This window comes from Bos indicus, chromosome 13 (assembly GCF_029378745.1).
Source record: "Bos indicus isolate NIAB-ARS_2022 breed Sahiwal x Tharparkar chromosome 13, NIAB-ARS_B.indTharparkar_mat_pri_1.0, whole genome shotgun sequence".
NCBI classification, from domain to species: Eukaryota; Metazoa; Chordata; class Mammalia; order Artiodactyla; family Bovidae; genus Bos; species Bos indicus.
In genome coordinates, this window is record NC_091772.1 from 65613979 (window position 1) to 65641717 (window position 27739).

At 48.5% G+C, this 27739-nt stretch overlaps 1 protein-coding gene across 7 annotated transcripts in view; it reads left to right on the forward strand.

The window, feature by feature from the left end:
- Positions 1-27739, forward strand: part of DLGAP4 (DLG associated protein 4) — a 143186-nt gene that overhangs the window by 101929 nt on the left and 13518 nt on the right. For 4 of the 7 annotated variants that reach the window (XM_019972356.2, XM_070801612.1, XM_070801613.1 and 1 more), the window contains 3 exons: positions 6995-7356; positions 9841-9929; positions 10477-10889. In XM_019972356.2, the coding sequence (XP_019827915.1) occupies positions 6995-7356; positions 9841-9929; positions 10477-10889 (864 nt within the window). Of the gene's footprint in view, positions 1-6415; positions 6456-6994; positions 7357-9505; positions 9586-9840; positions 9930-10476; positions 10890-27739 lie in introns of those variants that run through there. The other 3 variants (XM_019972359.2, XM_019972357.2, XM_070801614.1) reach the window with 3 other exon arrangements.

Genomic DNA, 27739 nt, shown 5'->3' on the forward strand with positions numbered 1-27739 from the left:
CTCATGTCCATCAAGTCAGTGATGCCATCCAGCCATCTCAACTTCTGTCGTCCCCTTCTCCTCCTGCCCCCGATCCCTCCCAGCATCAGTCTTTTCAACTCTTCCCATGAGGTGGCCAAAGTACTGGAGTTTCAGCTTTAGCATCATTCCTTCCAAAGAAATCCCAGGGCTGATCTCCTCCAGATTAGCTGGACTGATCTGGATCTGGCTGGATGGACTGGCTGGATCTCTTTGCAGTCCAAGGGACTCTCAAGAGTCTTCTCCAACACCACAGTTCAAAAGCATCAATTCTCCAACTCTCACATCCATACATGACCACTGGAAAAACCATGGCCTTGACTAGACGGACCTTTGTTGGCAGAGTAATGTCTCTGCTTTTGAATATGCTATCTAGGTTGGTCATAACTTTTCTTCCAAGGAGTAAGCGTCTTTTAATTTCATGGCTGCAGTCACCATCTGCGGTGATTTTGGAGCCCAGAAAAATAAAGTCTGCTGCTGCTGCTAAGTCGCTTCAGTCGTGTCCGACTCTGTGCAACCCCATAGATGGCAGACCACCAGGCTCCCCCATCCCTGGGATTCTCCAAGCAAGAACACTGGAGTGGGTTGCCATTTCCTTCTCCAGTGCATGAAAGTGAAAAGTGAAAGTGAAGTCATGTCTGACTCTTAGCGACCCCATGGATTGCAGCCCACCAGGCTCCTCCGTCCATGGGATATTCCAGGCAAGAGTACTGGAGTGGGGTGCGACTGTGTTAAAGACACCTATTTAGTATATTGTTGATGTGTCAACGTGGAATTCGGCCAGTAACACTGTAACTCATGCCTGAACAAAGCTTGTCTGACACAGATGGTTTCTCCATAAGGCACATCACAGCCTTCCTGCACTTAACAGCACTGGACAGCACTTCGGCACTATACTTCAGGCCATTTCAAACTGAGAAATCACCACCAGCAACAAAAAACACACAAAAATGTGGAAGTGCAGCATCAAGGAGACCAGGAAAAGGAGGCTTGTTTACAGTATGAGCTGAAACAGAAGGACAGTGTCGCCCTGTTCAGTGTCAGCTGGGAACCTGCGTGTGGGGCGATTCGATCTGTCAGGCTCTGCCAGTGGCCACAAAAGCCCCACGAGTGTTGATTTAAAGGTTACAGATGAGTCTTAGCGTGTAGGCAAACTTGCGTTACAGACTTGTTAATAATGAGGGCTGGGTGTAGATGGAGCACTCGCTCAGTGAGGTCTGCGGTTAGTGTTGGAACCAACACCAACAGGAGTGTGTCCTGAGCGCGTCCCCTCTGGACAGGGCTGGGACTCCCTGAGCTTTGTGGCTTTATCTTCCCCAGAGTGTCACCTTGGTAACCTCTTGGCTCCTGTGCACTTAGGGGTGGGAGGCCAGTGTAGGTTCTGGAGGCCTTGAGGCCACCTCCCGCCCCCCTCCCCCACAACTGAAGGGTTTGTTCCAATTCCACTGGGTGGCTGGTGGCACCACTGAAAAGTTTCAAAGCAGGGGTGTGATTGGATTCCTTAAGTGGCCCATTGATCAGCATGAAAGAGGGATTCGAAAGGTAAGGAGGAGGCCGGAGGGCCAGGGAGCAGCAGTGTGGGGCGTCTGCGGGCGCTGGCTCTTGATCAAGAGAGAAGGGAAGGATGGGGAGGCAGTTAGGAAGCACCTGGCTGTGTGCACTCGGTCCCCAGGAAGATGTTGGGGGGAGAAGTGCCGCCAGTCCCTCTTGCTGGTGTTTGAAATTAAAGTTTGATGATGTTCTTCTAAGGAGCAGTGAGGGAGGTGGTTCCAGCCTGGCACAGGGAGGGAAGAGCAGGGAGCATGCGGGCCGTCAACAGGAAGGTGGATCTCAGAGGCCAGTCTGTTCCTGGGATTTTCTCCCAGCATCCTGTGCTTTGGGGAGGGAGACGGAAGAAAGAGGAATTGGAGGCCGAGTGGGTGGGGAGCCTTGACTTCTGTTTTTACCACAGCAAGTGAGCCGCCCAGTTTAGCTGCGTGTTGACCTGTTGCATGAGACAAAGAGGGATCTTACAGGTTCTCAGTCAGCCCTTCCTCCAACAAGTCCTCCCTGGAGCCTGGCAGAGCCAGCAAGGGAGTTTAGAGGTCTGGATTTGAGGTCAGCTCCGTTTGCACAGGGTCTCGGGTGGGTCCACTGGCTCTTCTGCAGAGCCTATGGCCGTGGCTCCCACATTGTTGAGGCTGCTTCCTGCTCGGCTCCTGGGCACCAGCAGACCTGAGGGCCAGGCTGGGCCTCCAAAGCACTTGCAGGGGGGCTAGCATCCTGAGGTTGCTAGGGAACCACAGCCACTCCTCTGAGCACCTGAACTCTGATTGGCCATCTTCTGTATCTTGACATGAAAAAAAAAAAAAAATCAACGTGCAGAAGCAAATTTATTCCAAGCTGAGAGTTTGCTGGGTAAAACCTTGGTGCAGAAGGCAGTAATGAGACAAAGGGGGCCCCTTCTCAGAAGAAGCAAGGGCTTGTGCAGAGTGGGGTGGGGAGACTGGGCTGGATGTCTGGGGTCGGGGGCAGGTGGCCTCGCACAGCCGGCTTCTGTCTGATCCTGGGCGTGAGGGACCGGCCGGGCCGAGGAGAGGGCAGGGAGGCACGCGGCCCCCAGGGCTCAGCAGTGCAGTGCGCAGACAGTGCTAGGGCTCAGTAGACACTTCTCTCAGAATCTTTAAAAACACACACAAGAACCAGCTGGAGGAGCTAGTCATCCTGGAGCGATCTCCACGCTTCCCAGGGCAGGTCTGAAAGCTTTCCAGAGTGAATGGACACAGAGTTGGCCCCACTCACCACGCTGGTGTCAAGTGTGGCGCACAGAACGTCTCCACACGGGGCAGGGAGGGCCGCAGTCACATCCTGGCCGGTGCCAACATCTTGGGGCTCGGGGCATTTGCTTCCTCTAAAGTTCATTAGCAAATGATGGTTGTGCACCCTCTGGACTGGGGCCCAGCTGCCCACATGCATGGGACACACACTCAGTCGGAGACTTGGCCATGGGCCTGAGTGCTCCAGAGGAGAGGGTCAGACTGCCTGGGCCAGAAAGGGCTGGGGGTGGAGGGCTGGGCCGGAGGGCAGGAAACATGGAGGATGTGCAGAGGGGTTTTGCCTGAGATGATGCATGTGCAAGAGGGCTTTGGTGCATGAAGAGTGTGGCATGTTTGGGAAAGGGTGGGAGGGCTCTCTGAAGCTTGAAGGGGCATGCTGAGGGGGTGGGAGGGCGGGAGGTGAGGCTGTCAGCATGGGAAAGTGGGACCAAGAAGAATGGGCTCCAGAGTTGGGATGGGACTAGAACCTCAGGTTCTAAAGTGCCGGAAGCCTTCACTGTGGCTAAATCCTGATTTTCAGCACCCGAGGGCTTTTTTGTAGTGGTGAGGTTCTTTTTCTTATTCAGCGAATACTTATTGAGAGCTTTCTGTGCTTGAGACATCACCATGGGCCTGGGATACGACCTGCTGTGCCAAGACAGACAGAGTCCCCCATCCACGTCAGGCCTGTAACCACTGGCGAGTAAATGCTGAGATGAGCGATGACAAATGTGGCAGGTACTCTGATGGAGATCCTGAGAGACGCGAGATTAGGGAGCAGTCAGGGGAGGCCTCAGGGAGGAAGTGACCCCTGAAACCTGAGGAGCTGAGAGAAGCCTTCCAGGCAGAAGGGACAGCATGTGTAAAAGCCCCGAGGTGGGAGGAAGTGCAGGAGTTGAGAACACAGGCTGGCTGCATCTGGATGCTGGAAGGGGCTGCGGAGGTGTTGGCCTGTATTTCTTGGCATTTCATGCCTGTGAAATGAGGGCTGTTCCTTAGAGTCAGGCCCCATCCTCCTGCCCTGGGTGGGTACAGTGCTCACAATGAGTGCTGCCTCCCACCCACAGAGGCCCCAAGGCTCAAAACCCACTCCATTAGTCACACCACTTGTCTGACTGTCACCTGTGCCCCTAGAGACGTAGAGAATCCAAGGTAAGTTCACTTTTCTTTTACCACACCTGGCTATCTGGCCTGGCCTCCCTAGTTCACTTTCTCTCTCTCTCTAATGAGTGAGTACATCAGCAGGACTCCGGCCTACACACCCTGACAGAGACTGGAGGGTCAGCCCTCTGTACAGGCCCTCAACTGTGGACGGTCCCATAGTGTCCTGGGTGGGGCACGTCCCCGCACAGATTGACTCCTTCAGGCCAGTGTCAGCCGACAGCACAGGTGGGGGACAAGGACCTCGCCTGTGATCACAGGGCCTCAGCTAGGCTTAGAGCCCAATTCTGGGTCCTCACGCTCACTGCCACCCCCTTTAGGGAGATGTTCTTAGGGACGTGTCCCCCTTTAAGCATTTTGAGCAGATTGAGGTTTCCTCCTGATCTGGGGAAGAAAACTCCACTGAAGCTTCCTTGGAACTTTCAGGCCAACCAAACAAATGAATCATGAAATCCCTGGTGAGTCCGGGCTCTGCTGGTCGTGGGCTTCAACAGGCTGCTCTCTGTGTCAGCTCTTGAGGGAGACTGCCCCGGGCCTGGTCTGAGAACCAGTCCAGTCTCCCACCAGGGGCTGGGGAGTGGTAAACTTTTGGCTCACCCCTAGGCCTGTCTCCCTCAGAACGAGAAAGCAGTCAGAGCTGCGCTGGCCCTGGGCTGTCTGACCTCAGTGATGTAGCAGGTGTGTGTGTCTGAGGGGCTCCCCAAGCAGGGCTGGGGAATTCTGAACAGAGAAGGGACTGAAAGCTCCCGGAGCAGAGTCACCTGGGGCGGGCACAAGACGTGGCTCCTGGCTCCGGGGCTTTCCTGGGGTGGCCTCTGTTGTTGTTGAGGCACTCGGCTGTCGCTCTGCTGAGGAGGGCCCCTGGCTTTCCTAGTCCCCAGTATGGGCCTGGCCTAGTACACGTGTCTGTCAGGTGAACAGGCGGACTGTCTAAATTGCATTTTTTATTTTTGTTGTTGTTTGGTCACTCAGTCGTGTCTAACTCTTTATGTCCACATGGACTGCAGCACACCAGGCTTCCCTGTCCTTCACCATCTCCTGGAGTTTGCTCAAACTCACGTCCATCGAGTCGGTGATGCCATCCAGCCATCTCATCCTCTGTCGTCCCCTTCTCCTCCTGCCCCCAATCCCTCCCAGCATCAGGGTCTTTTCCAGTGAGTCGGCTTTTTCTTTTTAGGCAGTGGTAATTTGCATACACTGGCAGGAAATAATACAGAAGGATCCTGGTACCCGTTACCCGGTTTCCTTCAGTGATAAAATCTTGCAGACCTGTAGTCTGCTGTCATAGCCGGAATACTGACACAGATACAGCCCGGCGGTCTTACTCAGATTCCGCCGTCTTCACTTGTATCACCTGTGGTGCATTTCATCCACTGCTTTCATCACAAGTGCAGGTGCCTGTGTCCACCGGCACGGCCAAGATACACAGCTCCCACCAGTGAGCACATGCTGGGGTCTTCCCTGTCACCCTTTTATAACCAAGTCGCTCCAGCCTCTTCCTCACTTTCTCCCCCTAGTCTCCGCACATCTGTTCCCATCTCTGTAATTAGGTCATTTCAGTAATGTTTTATAAATAGAATCACGTGCTCTGTAACTTTTGAGATAGCTTTTTCACGAGGCATGATTCACTTGAGATTCACCCAAGTGGTCGCTTACATCAGTGGTTCCTTTCTCTCGGTTGCTGAGTGGTCTCCCATGGTCTGGGTGCACCACAGCTGCTCACCCATTGAAGGACTTCCGGGTTGTTTCCAGTTTAGGCCTATATCACATACAGTTGCCTTGAACATACATGGCTAAGTTTTTTGTGAACGTGTTATCATTTCTGTGGGCTAGATGCCCAAGAGTGTGGTTATTGGGTTGTATGATATTTGCATGTTTGATTTTAAAAGAAACTGCCAGATTGTTTTCCAGGTGGTTGTATCATTTTACACTCCCACCAGCCATGTGCGAGTGATTCCATTTTCCCACATCCTCAGCAGCATTTGGTGTTGTCGCCGTTTCTCATTTTGGCCATTCTGGTGTTTGCACAGTGATGTCTCATGGGGCAGATGAATGGGTTCTCCTGTGCCTTGTCCACGGCCCTGGTGGCTCTGAGCCTCGTTTCGAGGGTTCCCACTGGGCCGTCACCATCACCTTGATTGGCAGCCCCTTGAAGGCCAGGCTTAAAGCCCCTCCTCTGGCTTCTGCTCCCTGTGGGCCTCACCTTGGTAGAGGCTGTTTCCGTCCTCACTGGGGAACGGACAGTTGGAGTTAAGATGCCAAGAAAAGCCACTGGATGTGACCCCACCCCTCAGAGGAAGTAGCTTCTGCTAGTTGACCAGCGTCTCCTGTTTCAGACCGAAAGTGGAGCCAGCCCTGGGCCAGGACCGGAACGGGACTCTGAGACCCTACTTCCCACCCAGGGCAGGTCTTAGTTCCCTGAGTCTTGCTGGAAATAGAGAGCCTGACTGGGTGCGATGAAGTCTTGGGGGAGGCAGACTGGTGTGTGGGGTTTTCACATAATGAGGTGGGGGTGGTAGGGTGGGAATGGCACCCTGTGGGGAAGGATAACTGAGCCCTGAAGGATGCGCTGGTCTTTGACCAGACAGGGAGGGGGCCTCCGGCAGCGGAGCAGCGAGGGGAGGGAAGGTAGAGCAGGAAGGAAAGACCGAGAAGGGGGGTGGCAGGTGTCTGCACTTGAGGACAGGTGAGGTTAACCATTCTTGAACTGTCCTGACCACACCTCTGCTGTCACCATGTTTGCCCCAGCTGGATAATCCCTTTGTGTGGGACTAAGAGGCGGAGGGTGTTGTTGTTCCCTGTGGGCATCCCCCACTAGACTTGACCTTGGCTCAGCATGAGGATGGGCAGGGCTCAGGTCTGTCTGTCTTGGTCATGGCTGTGTCTGACCCCCATTCTCCTCCAGAAATCCTCACCGAGGCCAGAGCTAGGGTCGGGTCAGGTGGGGCCTCAGCCCTGAAAGGGACTCCAGAGGGCTGGCGGCTTCACCCCTCCCCTGCCTTCCTCTCACCCATCTGCAGGTTCATCATGCCTAGTGGCGTATAAGAAGACCCCGCCACCGGTCCCTCCACGCACCACGTCAAAGCCGTTCATCTCTGTCACAGTCCAGAGCAGCACCGAGTCTGCCCAGGACACCTACCTGGACAGCCAGGACCACAAGAGCGAAGTGACGAGCCAGTCTGGCCTGAGCAACTCCTCGGACAGCCTGGACAGCAGTACCCGCCCACCCAGCGTGACACGGGGCGGTGTTACCCCAGCCCCCGAGGCCCCCGAGCCACCCCCAAAACATGCAGCTCTGAAGAGCGAACAAGGGACGCTGACCAGCTCTGAATCCCACCCCGAGGCCATCCCCAAAAGGAAACTGTCATCTATAGGAATACAAGTAGGGGCCCCTTTCGCACTCTGTCCTCGGCCTGCACCGCGCACCTGCCTGCGTGTAATTACATCTGGCGGAGGCCCACTAGGTCTCCTGGGTCACGGTGGTTTGTCTGTTTTGGGGGGTCGGCCCCAAGTGGCCAAACCAAATTCCACCCATAAGCCATGCCTTCCTCGAGGTCGCCCGAACGTGGTGTGGGCCGTGCAGCTGTGGGCACGTGTCCCCGCTCCAGCGATGGGTTGTCCCGGTGAATGTAGTTACACTCAGCCAGCCATCTCCTGTCCACTGTTTGCCTGTCCTTTGTCTGTCTGTTCACTCCACCTTTTGCCCTGCCAGCCGACATGTGGGAGACAGGACTGGCCCGACAGTTCTCTGATCCAAGGTCAGCTCAGGTGCGGAGGCTGCAGCCCTGCCTGGTGGTGGGAGCAGCGTGGAGCATAGACGCCAAGGGCCGGGGGGACCAGGACCCGGGGCCCTGGAGCCTTGGGGGTTGCTCCAGGGGGACTTTGCCCAGAGCCTTCTCAGGCCTTGGGGACAGGTAGGTTGCTCAAGGTGCCAGGCCCACAACAGATTGAGAAGTGGGACGTTGGTCCTGACGCCTCCCTCCGCAAGAAACGATCCAGGCAGATAATTCCCTGGGACCGAGGGGCCAAAGCCAGGAGATGCCTCGGGAAGCCGGGCTCACAGCGCACTCGTGACCGCAGAGCACAGCAGGGCCGGGTGCGCTAGCTTCCCCCGTACTGCTGCGCGGTAGCATGATCTCATAGCAGTACTTGTGCTGTGAGCTGAGCAGGGGAAACCTGGGCCCCGCCTGGCGACTTTCAAGAGCTGTGCTACGTCCTTAATTAAGTAAAGCACGCTCCGGGCGGGGGTGGGGCGTGGGGAGGGCAGCTACAGTGGGCTGAGAGCTTGGGGATGGCAGAGCCCCTCCTAACCCAAATGGCGATCAAGGACATCCAGGTGGCGTGCATGGTGGCTTAGATCAGACAGGCTCTCCGTTTCCCCGGCCACCCCTGGCCAAGTGCACGACAAAGCACCAGAATTACAGAAGGAACATGGGACTCTAAGGAGGGCTGAATGGACCAGAGATGGCTCACTGGCCAGATGCTTGCACTTGCTTCTTGGGGAGGCAGAGTTTAGGCAGCTCTGGGCTACAGTTTCGCCACGGACACAAGAAAGTTGGCCGGGAGACTTGTTTTCTGGTCTCCTTCATAAGAAGTTCAGCCCCTGGCTTGCACGTCACTCTGGAGGGATTCTGAGGGGTACAGAAAACAGCCTAGTCTTGGTTGGGCAGCCCCACCCTCTCTTTGGCCAAACCAGACGCTCTCATCTTTACAGAAGACCCGAGGGAGAGTTAGACTCACCCTGATTCTTTCACTCAGAGGCTCACACAGGGCTGCGAACTCTGGCTCTCGGGCCCATCTAGGCTTCTCCCTGTCGGATCACCCCACCCCCATCCAAGCTCTCCAAGCAGTTCCTGGGAGCCAGTGATGCCACGTCCCCTGAGCTGGCTATAGCTGAAGGAGACATGCAGTTACACCCTCCATGGTGGGGAGGTGCCAGGCACTCAGCCCCGTCCCAGGAAGCCTCTCTAGCCTCTGTGAAGCCAAGAGACCAGAGCTTCCAATTTCCAGTGACAGTCCCAACAACCCTCGTCCCATCCCTTAGTTCCTCAAATTGCTCAAACGTGGGTTCTCCCTCATTCATGAGGGGTGATGGGGGGGCTGGCCTGGCTACTCTGTGGCCACATACCTCTGTCCCAGGAATGAAAGGTAGGCCCAGAGCATCCCTGGTATAGAGAGAGAGTGCAGGCCTTGCGCGTGGCCCTGGTCCTACTGCCCCCCCGGCCCACTTGGTGCTGAAGGTAACCTTAGCTGAGTGTGATCAAGGCCCAGGGATGGCGTCCCGTAGGGCCCAGGGACTGGGCCGGCTGTGGCCTTGGTGACAGCTTTCAAATCCAGAACTGCTGCCCAAGGTTTGCCCCTCGTGTGGCGCCCCCAGCCTGCCCTTCAGCTGCAGGGTTGGGGGAGTGACCTCTGCCTCGAGACAGCCCGGCTTCAACTACACCAGATAACGGCTGTGGCTTTGTGTGTGTGTGTTTTCTTTCTCTTTCGTTGTCCTTTTTTTTTTTTTCTTCTCTCTGATGCGTGTAAAGGAGAGGACTAGAAGGAACGGTTCCCACCTCTCGGAGGACAACGGACCCAAAGCGATCGATGTGATGGCACCCTCCTCAGAGTAGGGAAAGGCGGTCCTCTCCACCCCATCCCACCTCCTGCCCGCCTGCCCTCCCGCCTCCGCGCGAATGAGCAGTGCCCGGCTTCACCTGGTCCGGCCTCGGGCCCACGTGCAGTGTCCGCATGCCTCGTGTGCGTCTGTCCGCTCGTCCGTTTGCGTCGTCCCACTAATGTGAATTTCAGCAGCAAGTGTGGTGTTTGTTTTTTTATTTTTGTCTTTGTCCCCGTGCCGTGGCTGTCGTTGTCCTTCAATAAGGTTGACTGCATTCAGCCAGTGCCAAACGAGGAGCCCAGTCCCGCTACCAAATTCCAGTCCATCGGGGTTCAGGTAGAGGACGACTGGCGGTAAGTGGCACCGAGGTGGTGGCTGCCTCTCCCCTCTCCTCTCCCTCCCTCTGCTCTCACCTCTCCCGCGCCTCCTCCTCCTGCTCTCCCTAACCCACTTCTCCTTGCTGGATTTCTAAGAACCAAGCTGGGTTGGGGGTGCGGGCGGTGGTCCAGGCGTGGGAGGCTGGGCGGGCGGGGCGGCCGGGTGTGCTGATGAGCAAGGGTGAGCGCTTGCTCCGTGAGAGGAATCAGCCACGGGGACTGAGGCCGGGCGGAGTCACGGCCCAGCACCCCCAATGTTGGTGGGCTTCCTGGCCCCGCTGCAGTAAACAGGCAACCTTATGACCTTGTCCGTGTGTGCGTGTGCGGGCAGGGCGGGGGCTGAGCTGAGAATGAGACGGGGCTGTGGGACCCGCTTCAGGCGCATGGTGAGCAGACGATGCATCCGTTTCTCTGTCTCCCGTGTGTCCGGGTCGGGGTGGCCTCTGGTCTCTGACCCTCTTGGTGACTCACCCTTTCCTGTCCCCACCCCTCCTCCACGCCGTTCCCTCCCTGCCCCCCACAGAAGCAGTGCCCCCTCTCACAGCATGTCCTCCCGACGGGACACCGACTCGGATACCCAGGATGCCAATGACTCAAGCTGTAAGTCCTCTGAGAAGAGCCTCCCAGACTGCACCCCGCACCCCAACTCCATCAGCATCGATGCCGGCCCCCGGCAGGCCCCCAAGATTGCCCAGATCAAGCGCAACCTCTCCTATGGAGACAACAGCGACCCTGCCTTGGAGGCGTCCTCGCTGCCCCCGCCCGACCCCTGGCTGGAGACCTCCTCCAGCTCCCCGGCAGAGCCCGCGCAGCCCGGGGCCTGCCGCCGGGACGGCTACTGGTTCCTGAAGCTGCTCCAGGCAGAAACGGAACGGCTGGAGGGCTGGTGCTGCCAGATGGACAAGGAGACCAAAGAGAACAACCTCTCTGAAGAAGGTGGGTACTGCGAGGCCGGCTGGCTGGGGCAGACTGTGGGGGTGCCAGCCCTAAGTCTCCAGGGTTCGGCACGGGGAGTCTCTTTAAGTTCTCTTCTTAGGCTCAGTTGTGAGCCCACCTCTTATTTTCATTCTTGCTTTTCTTCCTTCTATCCACCTACATAACCAGCCTTTTTCCAGAAAGAATTTACGTCAGCAGCTGCTAGTTGCATAGGCTGTGGGGTCAGCCGCCCCCGGGGTTAAATCCCAGCTCATTCCTTACTAGGGAAGTGACCTGGGCAGGTTTCTCTGAGCCTGTTTCCTTACCTGTAATGTGGAGATAGTCCTACCGTCTGATGTAGTAGTACTTGTTCAAGGTCTGATGAAGTACCAAGCACAGAAACTTGGCACTATAATTATACCTTCAGCAGTTCCTTATTGAGCACCTACTGTGTGCCAAGCATCAAGGATCTAACTGTGGGCTCAGCAGGTGTGAGGAACTGTGAATGGGTGAGACAGAAATCATCTACTTCCCCACTTAGGTTTATGTTTATACCATACCTGTTCCCAAAAATTCCCCTGAGAAATTAGTTCAAGAAAGATCTAGGAATATGTAGGGAGGCTGGAGTCACAGGTGGTTGATACAGGGGAGGGAAGCTCTGGCCTCCAGTTTGCTCCCCTCCACAGACCAGCCAGGAGGGACAGGTCCTTAGATTGTCCAGAAGGGACGAAGCATCCCACTAACCCCTGGTGGGCAGGGCCTGAGGAAGACACCCCTTGATGCTGCAGAGTCCCTGTTTCTACTGTCTCTAGGCCAGTTCCCAGCTTTGATGTCACAGCAGGGAACTGTTGTGAGGTATATACCTAATGACTTCTTACAATACTAGTATTTACAAAATCAGAGCAGCGGCATGGATCCTGAACTGCTTCTAATAGAAACCATCCAGCCCTCTGGCCTTCTTCCTCAGCCTTCCCCACCTTCAGCTCTCAACTGCTCTGTCTTCTGGTATCTACCTTCAATATTTCTTTCATTTTTTTTTAAATGGGAATACCTTTCATTTCCTCTTAAGTTAGTCATCATCATGTATTGAAATCGGCTATAACAGTTCATATTTAGCTCTGTCACCTCCACTTCCTGTGCCCCACCCTCCATATATTACATCAGTTTGGGGTTAAAAAAACAACCAGTATTTCTGTTTACTGTGAGCATGTAAGTGATGTTCACTGCAGAGCCTTGTAGTATGATTTCATTGTCTGATACGTCTTGTTTTTCCTAAAAAGAATGGTTGCCTCCTCTTCTGTATACTTTGTTTTCTAAGCTCTTATTTGTAATTTTTTTCACATGCCCCACAAGATCTGCCAGCCCACCATCGACATTGTTTCCCAGGTGTGCAGACATATCAGATCATCTCATGATCTCCTGTTTTCTCCCAGCGCCCTCTGTCCCCGGCTGTGGTCTGGCCAAGTTGCTATCTAGGCCTGCTACCTAGCTGCTGTCCGGAGACTTCCCTTTTCATCACCTGAGACTGCCCGTAGCTACTTTCCTGCTTTTTGGATTATGTGGTCTTCTGTTTTCCTGGGTTTAGTCCTTCACTTTACTGGAACACACCTTCAGTTGGAGATAAATTTTTGGAAACCACCATGTCTTTTTTCGGACCTCATATAGTTTGGCTGAGTGTAAAGTTGAAAATAATAAATACCCATTATTTTTATATAAATGTAGATATATATATATAATATTAAAATTGAAAATAATTTTCCCTTAGAACCTTAAAGAGGCTGTATTATACTTAGCTTCCATTACTTGTGCTTAAAAAAAAAAAAAATAAAGTGTGGATTTCCCTGGTGGTTCAGATGGTAAAGAATCTAACTGCAATGCAGAAGATGTGGGTTCAGCCCCAGGGTCGGGAAGATCCCCTGGAGAAGGAAATGGCAACCCCCTCCAGTTTTCTTTCCTGGATAATTCCATGGACAGAGGAGCCTGGAGGGCTACAGTCCATGGGATCACAAAACAGCTGGACACGACTGAGTAACTAAGACTTTCACTTTCACTTGTGCCTAAAAGTTTGAGGCCGATCCAGTTCTCAGTCCTTGGAAGCTGTTAAGTCTTCACTTCACCTCTTGTGAAGGTTCTAGATGCTGTGTCCTGGAATGGGTCTTTGCACCAGTGGTTAATAGGCCACTTGTATGTGTAGACTCAGACCTTTTGTTTCTGAGAAGTAGTCTTACATTAATTTTTAAAAAATAATTCCCTCACTTGTTTTGTTTTGTCTCTCTGAAACTGCTGTCACTCAGATGTTGGGTTTGCTGAGTTGATCCTGTCTCAGATCTTTTTTGTCTCTTTTTATTGTCTGTCTTTCTGGAAGGCTTTTTCTTTTTTTTTCCATGCTATAACAACTTTGAGATATAATTCACATGCCATAAAATTGACCCTTTTACAGTGTTACCATTAGTACAGTTAGTACACTCATAATGATGTGCAACCATCACTGCTGTCTGAATTCAGAACATCTTCATCACTCCAAAAGGAAACCCCATGACTATAAGCAGTCACCCTTCATCACCTCCGCCCCACTGTCTCTTAGCAACCACTAATTCTGTCTCTGCGGATTTGCCTATTCTGGACATTTATGCAAATTGAGTCATACAGTATGATCATGACAGGTCTTTTGTGTCTCACTTTTGCCTTTTTTTGCCACGTTTTGCAGGTTCATTCATGGTGTAGCATGTATCAGGTTTTCATTCCTTACCATGGAATAATACTCCATTTTATGGATATACTACATTTTATTTAAACATTTGTCTGTTGATGGACATTTTAATTGTTTCCACTTTTAGGCTAGTGTGAATAATGCTGCTGTGCACATTTGTGTACAAGTTTGTGTATATAACCAGAAGTGTAATTGCTGGGTCATATGGTTATTTCGTGTTTAACTTTTGGAGGAACCTGCTGAACTTCCATAATGACTGCTCCATTTATAACATTCCCACTAGCAGCACACCAGGGTTCTAATTTCCCCACCTCCTCACTTGAACTCCTGTAATTACTGCCCTTATGATTATAGCCATCACAGGGGGAAAGCAGTGCCTTGTTGTGACTTGGATTTGTGTTTCCATGGTGGCTAATAAAGTGTATAGCATTTTTGCATATGCTACTTGTGTATCTTTTACTGGAGAAATCTATTGAGATTTGGAGGTTTTCCTGACTTCACTGTGTCCATCAAGTGTTTATTAGAGCCATCCGTATAACAGCACTTTGTTACTCTGTTCCTTTTTAGTAACAGTTTTTCCTTGTTAAGTGGATAGAGTATCTTCTATCTTTCTAAGACCTACATATATATTTATTTAAGTTTTCACGTGTCTCTGTGTTCTCTCTGTTTCCTTTAGATGCTTCTTTCTATGTATCTTTGTCAGTTGGAATCTTTCTTGGAATGTCAAGTAATCTTTGGTTGTTTATTTATATTAAAAGTGAGCAACTAAAAAAAAAACAAACAAACAAAAAAAGTGAGCAACTAACCCAGGAGCAGGAAGGGATGGAGTATAAGATTGCTGACTTTATTGTTAGCCTAGTAGTTCCTCTTGTTTTTTAATTTTATGATTTGATTTAAAATAGAACTTCAGAATTTCCTGGCAGTCCAGTGATTAGGACTCAGCACTTTCTCTGCTGTGTCCCAGGTTCAGTCCCTGATTGGGGAACTAAGAATCCCTCAGGCCATGTGGCATGGCCAAAAAATAAAATAAAACTTAATTTTAGAGTTAGCAAAAGCAAATTATATAAAAACAGCAAAAGTCATGGTAATATACTGGTGTGTTGGTAATATACAGTAATAGCATCAAAGATGAAAAAATAATTATTTAACCATCAGGATAAAAACTCTCTAATAGCAGGATAAAACTCATAACAGCAGATAAAACTATTATGAATAATGCCGCTGTGAACATTCATGTACAAGATTTTGTTTGACTACCTTCGTTCAAGTCTTTTGAGTATATAGCTGGGTGTGGAAGTGCTGGATCATGTGGTAATTCTTTAAATTTTTTTCATTTTGTTACTATGAAATATATGTAACACCTGCCATTTTAACCACTTTTAAGTGTAATGCAATGGCATTACTTATATTCACAATATTGTATATCACCAACATCTATTTCCAAAACTTTTATATCACCTCAAATTGAGATTCTGTACCTATTAAGCAATAGTTCCCCATTCCCCTCTGCACAGCCCCTGGTAACCTCTAATCTGCCTTCTGTCTCTATGAACTTCCCTATTCTAGATCGTTCATGTAAGTAGAATGATAGTGCTTGTCCTTTTGTGTCTGGCATGTTTTCAAGGTTCATCCACGTTGTAGCATATCGGAACTTCCTTCCTTTTTATAGCTGAATAGTATATTCTACTGTATTTGAATATTGATACCACATTTGTTTGGTCCATTCACCTGTTGGTAGACATTTGGGTTTTTTCACCTTTTAGCTACTATGAATAATGCTGCGGTGAACACTGGATATAAGAATCTGTTTCATTCCAATTTTCAGTTCTTTTGAGTTTAAACCCAGAAGTGGAATTGCTGGGTCACATGGTAATTCTGTGTCTGGCTTTTTGCTGCTACTGCTGCTGCTAAGTCGCTTCAGTCGAGTCTGACTCTGTGCGACCCCATAGATGGCAGCCCACCAGGCTCCCTCGTCCCTGGGATTCTCCAGGCAAGAACACTGGAGTGGGTTGCCATTGCCTTCTCCAATGCATGAAAGTGAAAAGTGAAAGTGAAGTCTCTCAGTCGTGTCCAACTCCTAGCGACCCCATGGACTTCAGCCTACCAGGCTCCTCTGTCCATGGGATATTCCAGGCAAGAGTACTGGAGTGGGGTGCCATCTCCTTCTCCGTAGCTTTTTGAGGAATCGCCAAACTGTTTTCCACAGCAGTTGCACCACTTTACATTCCCACCAGCAATGCATAAGGGTTCCAGTTTCACTGTATTTTTGCTAACACTTGTTATTCCATCTTTTAAAAAAAAAATTATAACCATCCTAGTAGGTATAAAGTAGTATCTTGTCATTTTGATTTGCATTTCCCTAATGACTGATAGAATTGATCCTTTTCAACTGTGGTGTTGGAGAAGACTCCTGAGAGTCCCTTGGACTGCAAGGAGATCAGCCCTGGGTGTTCTTTGGAGGGAATGATGCTAAAGCTGAAACTCCAGTACTTTGGCCACCTCATTCGAAGACTTGACTCAATGGAAAAGACTCTGATGCTGGGAGGGATTGGGGGCAGGAGGAAAAGGGGACGACAGAGGATGAGATGGCTGGATGGCATCACCGACTCGATGGACGTGGGTTTGAGTGAAATCCGGGAGTTGGTGATGGACAGGGAGGCCTGGCGTGCTGCGATTCATGGGGTTGCAAACAGTCGAACACAACTGAGCGACTGAACTGAACTGAATGACTGATACTAAGCATCTTTTCGTGTTCTTATTGGTCATTTGTATATCTTTGGAGAAATATCTAATTCAAATAATCTCTTTAATGGGGCTGTTTGTCTTTTTGTGGTTGAATTTAGGAGATCTTTACATATTCTGGATAATAGGCCCTTGTCAGATATATGATTTATAAATATTTTCTTCCATTTTGTAGGTTGTCTTTTCATTTTCTTCATAGTGTCCTTTGATGTGCAAAAGTTTTTAATTCTGATAAAATCCAATTTATCTATTTTTCTTTTATTGCTGTGCTTCTGTTTTTTTTTTAATTATGAATATATATTAATTTAATAAAAATTAAAATTAGGACAGGGACTTCCCTGGTGGTCCAGTGGTGAAGAATCCACCTTCCAATGCAGGGGACTCAAGTCTGATCCCTGGTCTAGGAACTAAGATCCCACATGCCACAGGGCAACTAAGCCCACACCCTGCAATTAGAGAAGCCCACGAGCTGCAGTGACAACCCAGCACAACTAAAACAAAACAAAAAAAGTTTTTTTTTTAATTGGGACAAAAAACAATGAGGCAGTGAGAGGTAACCAGCAGGTCTGTGGGCAGGGCCTTCTGAGAGGTAGGCTTGCAGACACCTCAGAATACTGGTTTCAAATAACAGTAAAAATCATGTCAGGATAACAAAGGAAGCCAGGTACTTAATATATAGTTACTAAAATAGTAAATAAGCCTGTGATGTGATAATATATGTACTTCTTTGTTAAGGCATGAAATAAACAGTCTTGCAGTCTGTCTGCTAAATTTTAAAGTAATGATGACAGCATTATTTCGAGATAACTGTAACCGCTGTAATGCGACGTGAAATTCTCTTTGATTTCTGTTGGTGACAGTGTGGCAGGGACTGCTGACCCTGAACCAAAGTATCTGTTGCCTATCTGAGTTTAAGGGCGTCCTGGTCCTTTCCTTAGAAGATCTTGAAACGTCAGTGTCTTTTCCCTGTACCCCTTCAGAATCTTCTTCAGAAAAGAATCCTCTAGTTTCTCCCTGGGGCCTGTGTCTGGTTGCTGGCATCCCAGATGCTAGGCAGCAGGAGGGCGCTCACAGACTATCATTCATTCCACGCCGTCCTCCACCGACCCTGCCTGGTAGCCTAGGGTTGGAGCACCTAGAGCAGCACTTTTAGTCAAAATATAATGTGAACCATGAACTTTAAATGTTCTAGGAACTGCATTTAGAAAGAAAAAAGAAATAGGTGAAGTTAATTTTAATACATTTATCTTATTCAGGATGTCCAAGTAGTAGTGTTTCAACATGTGTTCAACACAGAAAATTATTGAGGCGTTACATTACTTTCATACTAAATAAAGTCCAAAATAAATAAAGTCCAGTGCATACTTTATTGTCCATCTCAATCCAGACAAACCACATTTCAGCTGCTCACTTGCTTCATACGACCAGGAGCTGTCTATTAGACGGCACAGATGAGGAGAATAAGACTGGGGTTGAGGGGACTTCCCTGGTGGTCCAGTGGCTAAGACTCCACGGTCCCAATGCAGGGGCCCCCGGTTCGATCCCTGGTCAGGGACCTAGATCCCACATGCCACAACTAAAAGATCCTGCATGCCACAACTAAATATCCCACATACTGCAACCAAGACCCGGTGCAGCCAAATACAGTAAAAAAAAAAAAAAAAAAGCCTAAGGCGGAGGTGCAAAGGTACCTTAGTGACAAAGTGTTGGTGGAGTAGGTTAAACTTTCTGGCACTATTCTTAATTCTTTCTGGATTGAGAAAAGGCTTCCCTGCTAAGGGTTATTATATCATGCCAAACAGTATTACCTTCCTGTAGTATTATGAGCACGTGCTCTTTCAACATGATGACATTTCTCAATAAGCAGTCCCAGCCCTTGCTATTGAACCCGAACTCTGCATGGAGCCCTTTTCCCAGCCCTGCATCTGTGGCTATAACTTAAGGACAGAATTGGTCACATTGCTCTGTCCCTTAGATTCAGGATAAGTATTCTGACTGCTCAGGTGAATCAGTAACACACAGGTGGCTGCCTTTCTCAAATAGGTTTTGTGTTATACCACCATTCATCTCCAGAACATTTTCGTCTTCCCCAGGCGACACTCTGTACCTATCAAACACCAACTCCCCATTCCCCCTCCCCCACCCCTGGGCCACCACCATTCTTTCTGTCTCTGTGAATTTGACTACTCTGCTAAGTCACGTCAGTCATGTCCAACTCTGTGTGACCCCATAGACGGCAGCCCACCAGGCTCCTCCATCCCTGGGATTCTCCAGGCAAGAACACTGGAGTGGGTTGCCATTTCCTTCTCCAGTGCATGAAAGTGAAAAGTGAAAGTGAAGTCGCTCAGCCGTGTCCGATTCTTCGTGACCCCATGGACTGCAGCCCACCAGGCTCCTCCGTCCATGGGATTTCCCAGGCAAGAGTACTGGAGTGGGGTGCCGTTGACTACTCTAGGCACCTCTATATAAATGGAATCATACGGTGTTTGTCCTTTTGTGACTGGCTTAGCATAATGTCCTCAAGATTCATTGACGTTACAGCTTCTATCAGAATTTCCTTCCTTTTTAAGGCTGAATAATATTCTCTTGTGGGGAAAGACCCACGTTTGCTTACCCGTTCGTCTGTCAGTGGCTACACAGATTGCTTCCATCTTTTGTCTGTTGCCAGTAACGACACTTGTATCTCTTAGGACCACAATTCTTCCTTGACGACCATGCTTTCTGATTAAATTTTGTGTGTCCACGCAAGGCCCTTGCCTAACTTACGGCCACAGGTTTTTTGTGTTTAATATTTATTTGCTGCATCGGGTCTTAGTTGCGGCACGCAGGATCTTTTTAGTTGCAGCACTCAAGCGTCTCTCTAGTTGTATCACGCAGGCTGTAGAGCACCCGGGCTCAGTAGTTGCTGTGCGCGGGCCAGGGATTGAACCTGCATCTCCTGCATTGGAAGGCGGACTTTTAACCACTCGACCACTAGCGAAGTCCATGGCCACAAGTTTGTTTTTTGTTCTTTTTTTTCTTATGGCCACAAATTTTAATGTCACTGTTCTTAGATCTCTGGAAGAGGGTTACCAAGGAGGTGCCTGAAGGAGACCGCGGTACCTGCATATCATGCAGAAACCTGGCGGAGATCCTCCAGGCATTGCAGCTGGAGGGAACAACAGGGACAAAGGCAGGGAAGCAGGGAAGGGCAGATTCCAGGAACCACGACTGAAAGAAAAGGATGGGAAGCGGGGGATGGGCGGATCACAAGAGTAGGAAGCTGACTGAGAGGGGCCTCAAATATCAGATCAAAGTATTGAGCATTACCCTCCAGGCAGGGTGGGGAGCAGCTGAAGATCTGAAGTAACAGTGAGATGGTCAGATTTTCTTATTAGAAAGCTCACCCTTGATTGCTGTGTTGAATGGGCTTTGGAAACAGGGAGACCTGGGGTGGAGGAGGAAGGAATGGATAAACAAATGTTTCTGAATGTTCTGAATGAACCAGCCAGAGGGGCCCTGGGTTGGAGTCAAGTGGAGAGCTCCAGTTTCCCTGGTCTGGGCCACGGGTGACTGGAGAGGTCATCAACTTGAAAGAGGGAGATGGAGGCAGGACGTGCCTGGTTGGTTAAGGGGGAGCCCTTGGATAAGCAAGATCAAGTTGTGCGCATGTCTTTCTTGCTGTTGAAGGAGGTGCAGATGAAAGGAACACTTAAATATAGCCTGTGGAAACTCCTGTGGCCTGGGGGCGTTGATGAGACTAGTTCCAGAGAAGCAGCCTTGGGCGCTGGGCGGCTTACCACGAGCCAGCTCTCAACATTCACCATCCTGTTTACTCGCTTCTACCCATTGAGGTCTATTCAGTCGCTCAGTCGTGTCCGACTCTGCGACCCCGTGAATCGCAGCATGCCAGGCCTCCCTGTCCATCACCAACTCCTGGAGTTCACCCAAACTCACCCCAGTGAGGTCAGACCTATTAAAATCCTGTCTTGAAGAAACAAACACATGGAAGCGAAGTGCTCCACGGCTTAACAGCTGTGTGACCTTCGGCACATCTGCGCCTGCTTCTCCCCATGTTCAGTGGGGATCATGAGCCCCACTCTTAGCCTACGGCGGGGGTAAGATGGGACCCTGTGTATGAAGAGTGCTTGGCCTGAGGGCCCAGTGGTGAATGATACCAGCTGTGCCTGCTGCAGCGACCGCCACCATCACCCTAACTTATAGATGGATGCAGCCCAAGCCAGGAACTGAAAAGGAGGCCCAGTGCTGGGAGGCTAGAGGTGAACAGGGGTGGAAACAGGGCCAGCAGCCCGAGGGAGGGGGCCCGCCATCCTGTCTCCTAGGTGCCCTCGAGAAAGGGAGCTATGAGAGAGACCTTGGGTGAGTCACCTCACTTCTCCAGGCCTCCACTTCCTCACATGTGACTTGGGTGGACCAGTATCAACCCCACCGGGCTGTGTATTAATGCAAGATTAGAAACACGAAGCCCTTGGCAAGAACCCAAAAGATGCTACCAAAAGATGGTAGCATCAACATCTTTTTTTATGGATATAATTTTATTATTTATTTATTTTTGGCCATGCTGAGTCTTCGTTGCTGCACGGGCTTTTCTCTGATTACAGTGAGCAGGGGCTACTCTTCATTGCAGTGCGAGGACTTCTTATCCAGTGACTTTTGTTGTAGCTCCTGGGCTCTAGAGTGCAGGCTCAGCAGCTGTGATGCACAGGCTTAGTTGCTTGGTGGGATGTGAGATCTTCCCAGACCAGGGATAGAACTCATGTCTCCTACGCTGGCAGGCAGTTCTTTACCACTGGGCCACCAGAGAAGTCCTGTATGAGTTTTAGGATTGATTTTTCTGTAGCTGCAAAAAAAATTACTGGAATTTTGATAGGAATTGTATTGAGTCTGAAGATTGCTTTGGGTAGTATTGACATTTGAACAATATTAAGTCTTCTAATTCATGAATAAGGAGTGTGTTTCCATTTATCATTAATTTCTTTCAACAGGGTTTTATAGTTTTCATTGTACTAGTTTATCACCTCCTTAGTTAATTCCTAAATATGTTGTTCTGTTTGATGGTATCATAAATGGAATCATTTTTATAATTTCCTTTTCAGGTATTTATCATTAGTATATAGAAATGTAACTGATTTATTTTTGGCCACACAACATGGCTTGCAGGATCTTAGTTCCCTGACCAGGGATTGAACCCAGACCCTCAGCAGTGAAAGTGCAGAGTGCTAACCACTGGACCACCAGGGAATTTCTGAAATGCAACTTATCTTTGTGTACTGACTTTGTATCCTAATCCTACTTGCTTTGCTAAATTCATTTATTAGTTCTCTCAGATTTTTTTGGTGGAATCTTTAGGTTTTCTACATACAAGGTCATATCATCTGCAAACATTATTTTACTTCTTCTTTTCCAATTTAGATGCCTTTTATTACTTCTTGCCTAACTGCTCTGGCTGAAACTTGAATCCTATGTTGAATCGAAGTGATGAATGTGGGCACTCTTGCCTTATCCCTGATCTTAGAGAAAACACCCTGGAGTATGATGCTCATTGTGGATTTTTCATATATGGCATTTATTTACTGAAGTAGTTTCATTCTATTCTTGGTTTACTGTTTCTCTCATGAAAGAGTGTTGAATTTTGTCAAATGTTTTTTCTGCATGAATTGATTGTATGGTTTTTGCCTTTCATCCTGGTGATGTGGCATATTTCATTGATCAGCTTTCACATGTTGAACCATCCTTGCACTCTAGAAATAAATCCCACGTGGTCATATGTATAATCCTTTTCATATGCTGCTGAATTCTGTATTTTGTTGAGTATTTTTGCATCAGTGTACATAAGGGATGCTGGCCTGTAGTTTTCTTGTAGTATCTTTGTCCAGCTTTGATAACAGGGTAATGCTGGCCTCATAGAATGAGTTAGGAAGTGTTTCCTCCCCTTCAATTTTTGGAAAAGTTTAAGGAGTGCTTTTGCTGCTGCTGCTGCTGCTAAGTCACTTCAGTCTTGTCTGACTCTGTGAGACCCCAGAGACAGCAGCCCACCAGGCTCCCCTGTCCCTGGGATTCTCCAGGCAAGAACACTGGAGTGGGTTGCCATTGCCTTTTCCAGTGCATGAAAGTAAAAAGTGGAAGTGAAGTCGCTCAGTCATGTCTGACTCCTAGTGACCCCGTGGACTGCAGCCTACCAGGCTCCTCCGTCCATGGGATTTCCCAGGCAAGAGTACTGGAGTGGGTTGCCATTTTCCAATGGTCATGTCTGGATGTGAAAGTTGGACTGTGAGGAAAGCTGAGCACCGAAGAATTGATGCTTTTGAACTGTGGTGTTGGAGAAGACTCTTGAGAGTCCCTTGGACTGCAAGGGGATCCAACCAGTCCATTCTGAAGGAGGTCAGTCCTGGGTATTCATTGGAAGGACTGATGCTACAGCTGAAACTCCAGTACTTTGGCCACCTCATGCAAAGAGTTGACTCATTGGAAAAGACTCTGATGCTGGGAGGGATCGGGGGCAGGAGGAGAAGGGAAGGACAGAGGATGAGATGGCTGGATGGCATCACCGACTCGATGGACATGAGTTTGGGTGAACTCCAGGAGTTGGTGATGGACAGGGAGGCCTGGCGTGCTGTGATTCATGGGGTCGCAAAGAGTCAGACACGACTGAGCGACTGAACTGAACTGAAATTATGGTGGAGGTAATGAAGATAATGGTGACCTCCTTCAAAAGATCCCATGCATGAACTGCTACACTCAGTGCCCCCAACCGTGCAGCAGGCCGCCACAGACCCACACCCCACCTGAGACTCCCAGACACCCACAGGCAAGTCTGGGACAGTCTCTTGAAGGGTCACTGCTTTCTCCTGGGTCCTGGTGCACAAGGTTCTGTTGTGCCCTCCCAGAGCCTGTTTCCCAGTCCTGTGTAAGTTCTGGCAGCTGTACGGTGTGGGTAATGGTGGAGTGCTTTTAGTCATTTTTAAATGACGGATTTCAGCAGTGAAGCCACCGAATCCAGAGTTTTTCTTTGTTGAGAGTTTTATTACTAATTCAGTCTCCTTACTAGTTACAGGTCTATTCAGGTTTTATATTTTTCATGATATAGTCTTGGTAGGTTTTGTTTTTCTATGAATTTGTCCATTTCATCTAGGTTTTCAAATTTGTTGATGTACAGTTATTTTAAGTACTCTCTCATAATCTTTATTTCTGTAGAATTGGTAGTAATATGCCCACGTTCATTTTTGATTTTAGTATTTGAATCTTTTTTTCTTAGTCTTCCTAGCTGAAGTACTGTCAGTTTTCAAAGAGCCAACTTTTGGTTTTATTGATTTTCGCTATTGTTTCTCTCTTTCACTTATTTCTGCTCTAACCTTTATTTCCTTCCTTCTGCTAGCTGTGGGTTTAGTTTGTTCTTTTTCTAGTTTCTTAGGTTGTAAGTTAGGTTGTTGATTTGAGATCTTTCCTAAGTTTTTTAATGTAAATGTTTATGGCTATAAATTTCCCCCTTAGCATCGCTTTTGCTGTGTCCCATCAGTTTTGGTATGTAACATCTTTTGTTTTCATTTGTCTCAAACTATTTTCCAGTTTCTCTTGTATTTCTTCTTTGATCTATTGGTTGTTCAACTGTGTATTAATTTCCACAGTTTTGTGAATTTTCCAGTGTTCTTTTTGTTACTAATTTCTAATTTTGTCCTCTTGTAGTCGAATAAGATACTTTGTATGATATTATCTTTTAAAAAGTCTACTGGGGCTTAATTTGTAGCCTAACACATGGTCTGTCCTGAAAAATGTCCCATGTATACTTGAGAAGAATGTGTATTCATTTGTTGGGTGGAGTGCTCTGTATGTGTCTGTTAGATGTAGTTGGTTTATTATGCTGTTTAAATCCTTTTCCTTACTTATGACTGGTGTTCTATTATCGTGAATTAGGTATTGAGATCTCCAGCTGTTGCTATTAAAGTTTGGGGGGTTTCTTGTTTTTTTCATATGTAGGTGTTTAATCCATATGCAATTTGCATTTGTGCATTCTAAGATCTCATCTTACTTTTTCATATGCAGAGCCAGTTGTCACAACACATTCCTGAGTCTCTGCTTTCTTTGCTGATTAGTCATAGCAGTCATAACCTCTGCCGAGAATTCTACACACGCAGGGGTGTGTCTCTGAGTTCTGTTCTCTTCTGCTACCCTTTTGTCTGTTTCTGTGTTAATACGACTTAATTGCCATAGTTTTTTGGCATGCCTTGGCATCTCAGAGGGTGAACCCCCTTCCCTGTTCTTTTTGTTCTGAAAGAAAAAGTCTACTTATATCTTCATTCTTCCAATCCTAATTTTAGAATTAGTATATCAAATTCCTTAGAAAAACTTTGCTGAATCACTGACTAGAAATAGAGTGTATAGATTACCTTGGGAAAAACTGATACCTAAAAAATACTGAGTCTTCTTAGCTATGAATGCAGTTTATCTCTTCATTTATTCAGATCTCCTTCTTACATGCTCCTTTTCAAGTTTGAGTAACATATCTATGAAGACTACGTATTTGTATTAGATTTATTCCTTGCTACTTCCTAGGTTTGTATTTTTTTTGGTAGTAAAATGACTTTCTATATTTGCATACTTAGCGTTGAGACACCCACACTGATCTTGTGTCCCGAGACCTGTTCAGCTCTCAGTCCTCTTGGAGTCACATCATAAATGATCACTTTTGCTCGAATGGCAATTGCATGTCTCCTTCTAATCTTACTGTGTCTCATGCGCATCTTGTGTAACTGCAGGAGTGTCAGGACATTGTGGGACAGTAGGAAGACAGCGGCATCCTTCCCTTGGTCCTGACCTTCATTCAGTGAATATTCAGTGAATATTTACTGAATTCTTTCCACATGCCAGCTCCTGGGGATGTAGCAGAATAACATGAAGTCCCTGCCCTCATGGAGCTTACATTCCTTATGGGGAGAGACAGAAAATAACCCCAGTGTGCAGGATGGTCAGACATGCAACAGAAAACAAAGCCCAGTAAGAGCAGGATGCAGTGCTGCGTGGCTGGGGCAGTGTTGCTGTCCCCTGGAGTGTGGTCAGGGAAGGCCTCCCAGATAAGGCGACCTTGGAGCAGAAGCCAGAAGGAAGGAAGAGAGAAGCGGTCTTAGAACTCTGAAGATCAGAGAACTCCAGTGGTGAGCAAGAGCTTGACCTGTTCGAGGCTTGGGGAAGGCCGCCAGTATAGCTGCAGGAGTGAGAAGGGGGGAGATGGGGGATGAAGTTGGTGTGGCGGAGCCCCAGATCACAGAGGGCCTCAGAGTAAAGGCTTGGCTTTGACTGCCCAGAAGAGAACACACTGGAGAATTCTGAGCCCTGCAATGTGACATTCTTTTTTACAGGATTAATCTAGTTTCTCTGTTCAAAAGAGAGTGGGGGGAGGGGTGCAAGGGGAAGCTGGAAGATGACTTAGGAGGAAGTAACAGGATCTGGGGAAGAGAAGATGGAGACTGTAGATTGTTTAAGGGAGGGGTGAGATTCTGGGTGTATCTGCAAGGTAGAGCAGGATTTCCTGACAGGGTTGGATATAGACTTAAGAGTGAAAGGAGTCAAAAAAGATTTGGTGTTGTGAGTCACAGAAAGGATGGAGCTGCCCCTGCAATAGGAAAGACTAGTGTAGATATCGGGAGAAAAGTCAGGAGTTTGGTTTTGAACGCTATCAAATTACGTATCAAAGTGGAGATGTCAAGCAGGCAGTTGGATACATGAGTCTGGTCTCCCCAGGTCTCTGGGTTGGAGATCATATTTGAAAGCCATCCAAGTACAGACTTAAGGTCAAAAATGAGACGAGAACTCTCAAGAGAGAATCAACTGTGTCAGAGGCTTTTCTGATGGGCACAGCAGGGCAGATTTAGGAATGTGAGGTCATCACAGGCTTCAAGAGCTGGTCTGCTTTGGAGGTGGTGGAGTGCCGAGGGGAGGACAGCCTGACTGAAGAAGGATTAAGAGAAAATAGAATAACTGGGAGACCACAAGTACAGATGACTCCATTGATGAAGTTTTCTGTTCAGGGAGCAGAGAAATGAAGGGAGCGAAGGGTCAAAGGGGAGGGCTCGGATTTTTCTGTTGTTCTTTTTATGTTTAAATGGAGTGTTACAGGCACATTTCTATATTGTTGAGAATGACTGCAGGAAAAAGGAAATTCATTATGCTGGAGAGAAAGGGGATAACTGTTGGATGACATTCTTAGGTGGGCGAGAGGGAACTGAACTAGTAGAGAACACACAGTTCCTCCAGAGTGACAGGAGGAAGCTGTGTTCGGGGAACCCTGCAGTGGGGGAGCAGAGTTACCAACACAGACTGAGAAGGTCAGAGGGGAATCAGGAGGTTGGGGAGCATCTGAAATGGTCATGGAGGAGAGCGAAGGAACCACATGCCAGATGAGGCTGTAGAGGGAGATCTGAGTGGGGATGTTAATCCAGAAGACGGGCTCCTTTTTATTTTGTTGTCAGCGTAATTGTGTTGTATTAGGGGATGTGTATCATGCACTTAAAATTGTTTTTTTTTTTTAATTTTGGTTGTTCTGGGTCTTGGTGCTTTGTGAGGGCTTTTTCTCTAGTTGCTGTGGGGGTGCGGGGGGCTACTCTTGGTTGCAGTTCGTGGGCTTCTCGCTGCAGGGGCTTCTTCTGTTGCGGAGCACAGGCTCTGGGGCATGGGCCTTAGTACTTGCAGCTCAAGGGCTCAGTAGTTGCGGCTCCTGGGCTCTGAGCGAGGGCTCAGTGGTTGTGGCCCATGGGCTTTAGTTGCCCCCGAGGCATGTGGAATCTTCCCAGACCAGGGATCGGACCTGTGTCCCCTGCATTGGCAGGTGGACTCCTATCCACTGTACCATGAGGGAAGTCTAGCACTTTCTATAAAATGGTGAGTTGGTCCATTTCTCCTTAAAGTTTTGTCACATTTTGCTTTATGTTATTTTGAAGATATCTTAGATGTTTGCTTTATGTTATTTTGAAGATATCTTAGATGTACGAAGCTCAGGATGTAATAATATCCCTGGTGAATGTTTAGTGATTCATTCTATTTTTCCAGATGCCTAATTGTGTTTTGCCTCAAAGTCTTTGTTGTAAAGTGTTGAGAGTATTGCTGTACCAGCTTTCCTCGGTTAGTGTTCATCTGCCACACAGCTTTCAGTCCTTTCAACTTTTCACTCGCCTTATAATTATGCCTCTTATACACATATACCTGAGTTTGGTAATCTGTTCAGTCTGTTGATTTTTATTTCAAAAGTAGAAAATGTCACCCATTTACAATGGGATTGCTCCTTTTTGGATTTATCCTTACCATGTTATTTTGTGCTCTTCATTCTACTTTTTAGAGGTTTCTTTTTTTCCCTTTCTTTTCTTGCCTTCTTTTGCATTAACACACCTCTCTCTCTCCATTCCCATTGCTATTTTGAGGCTGTGTTTTA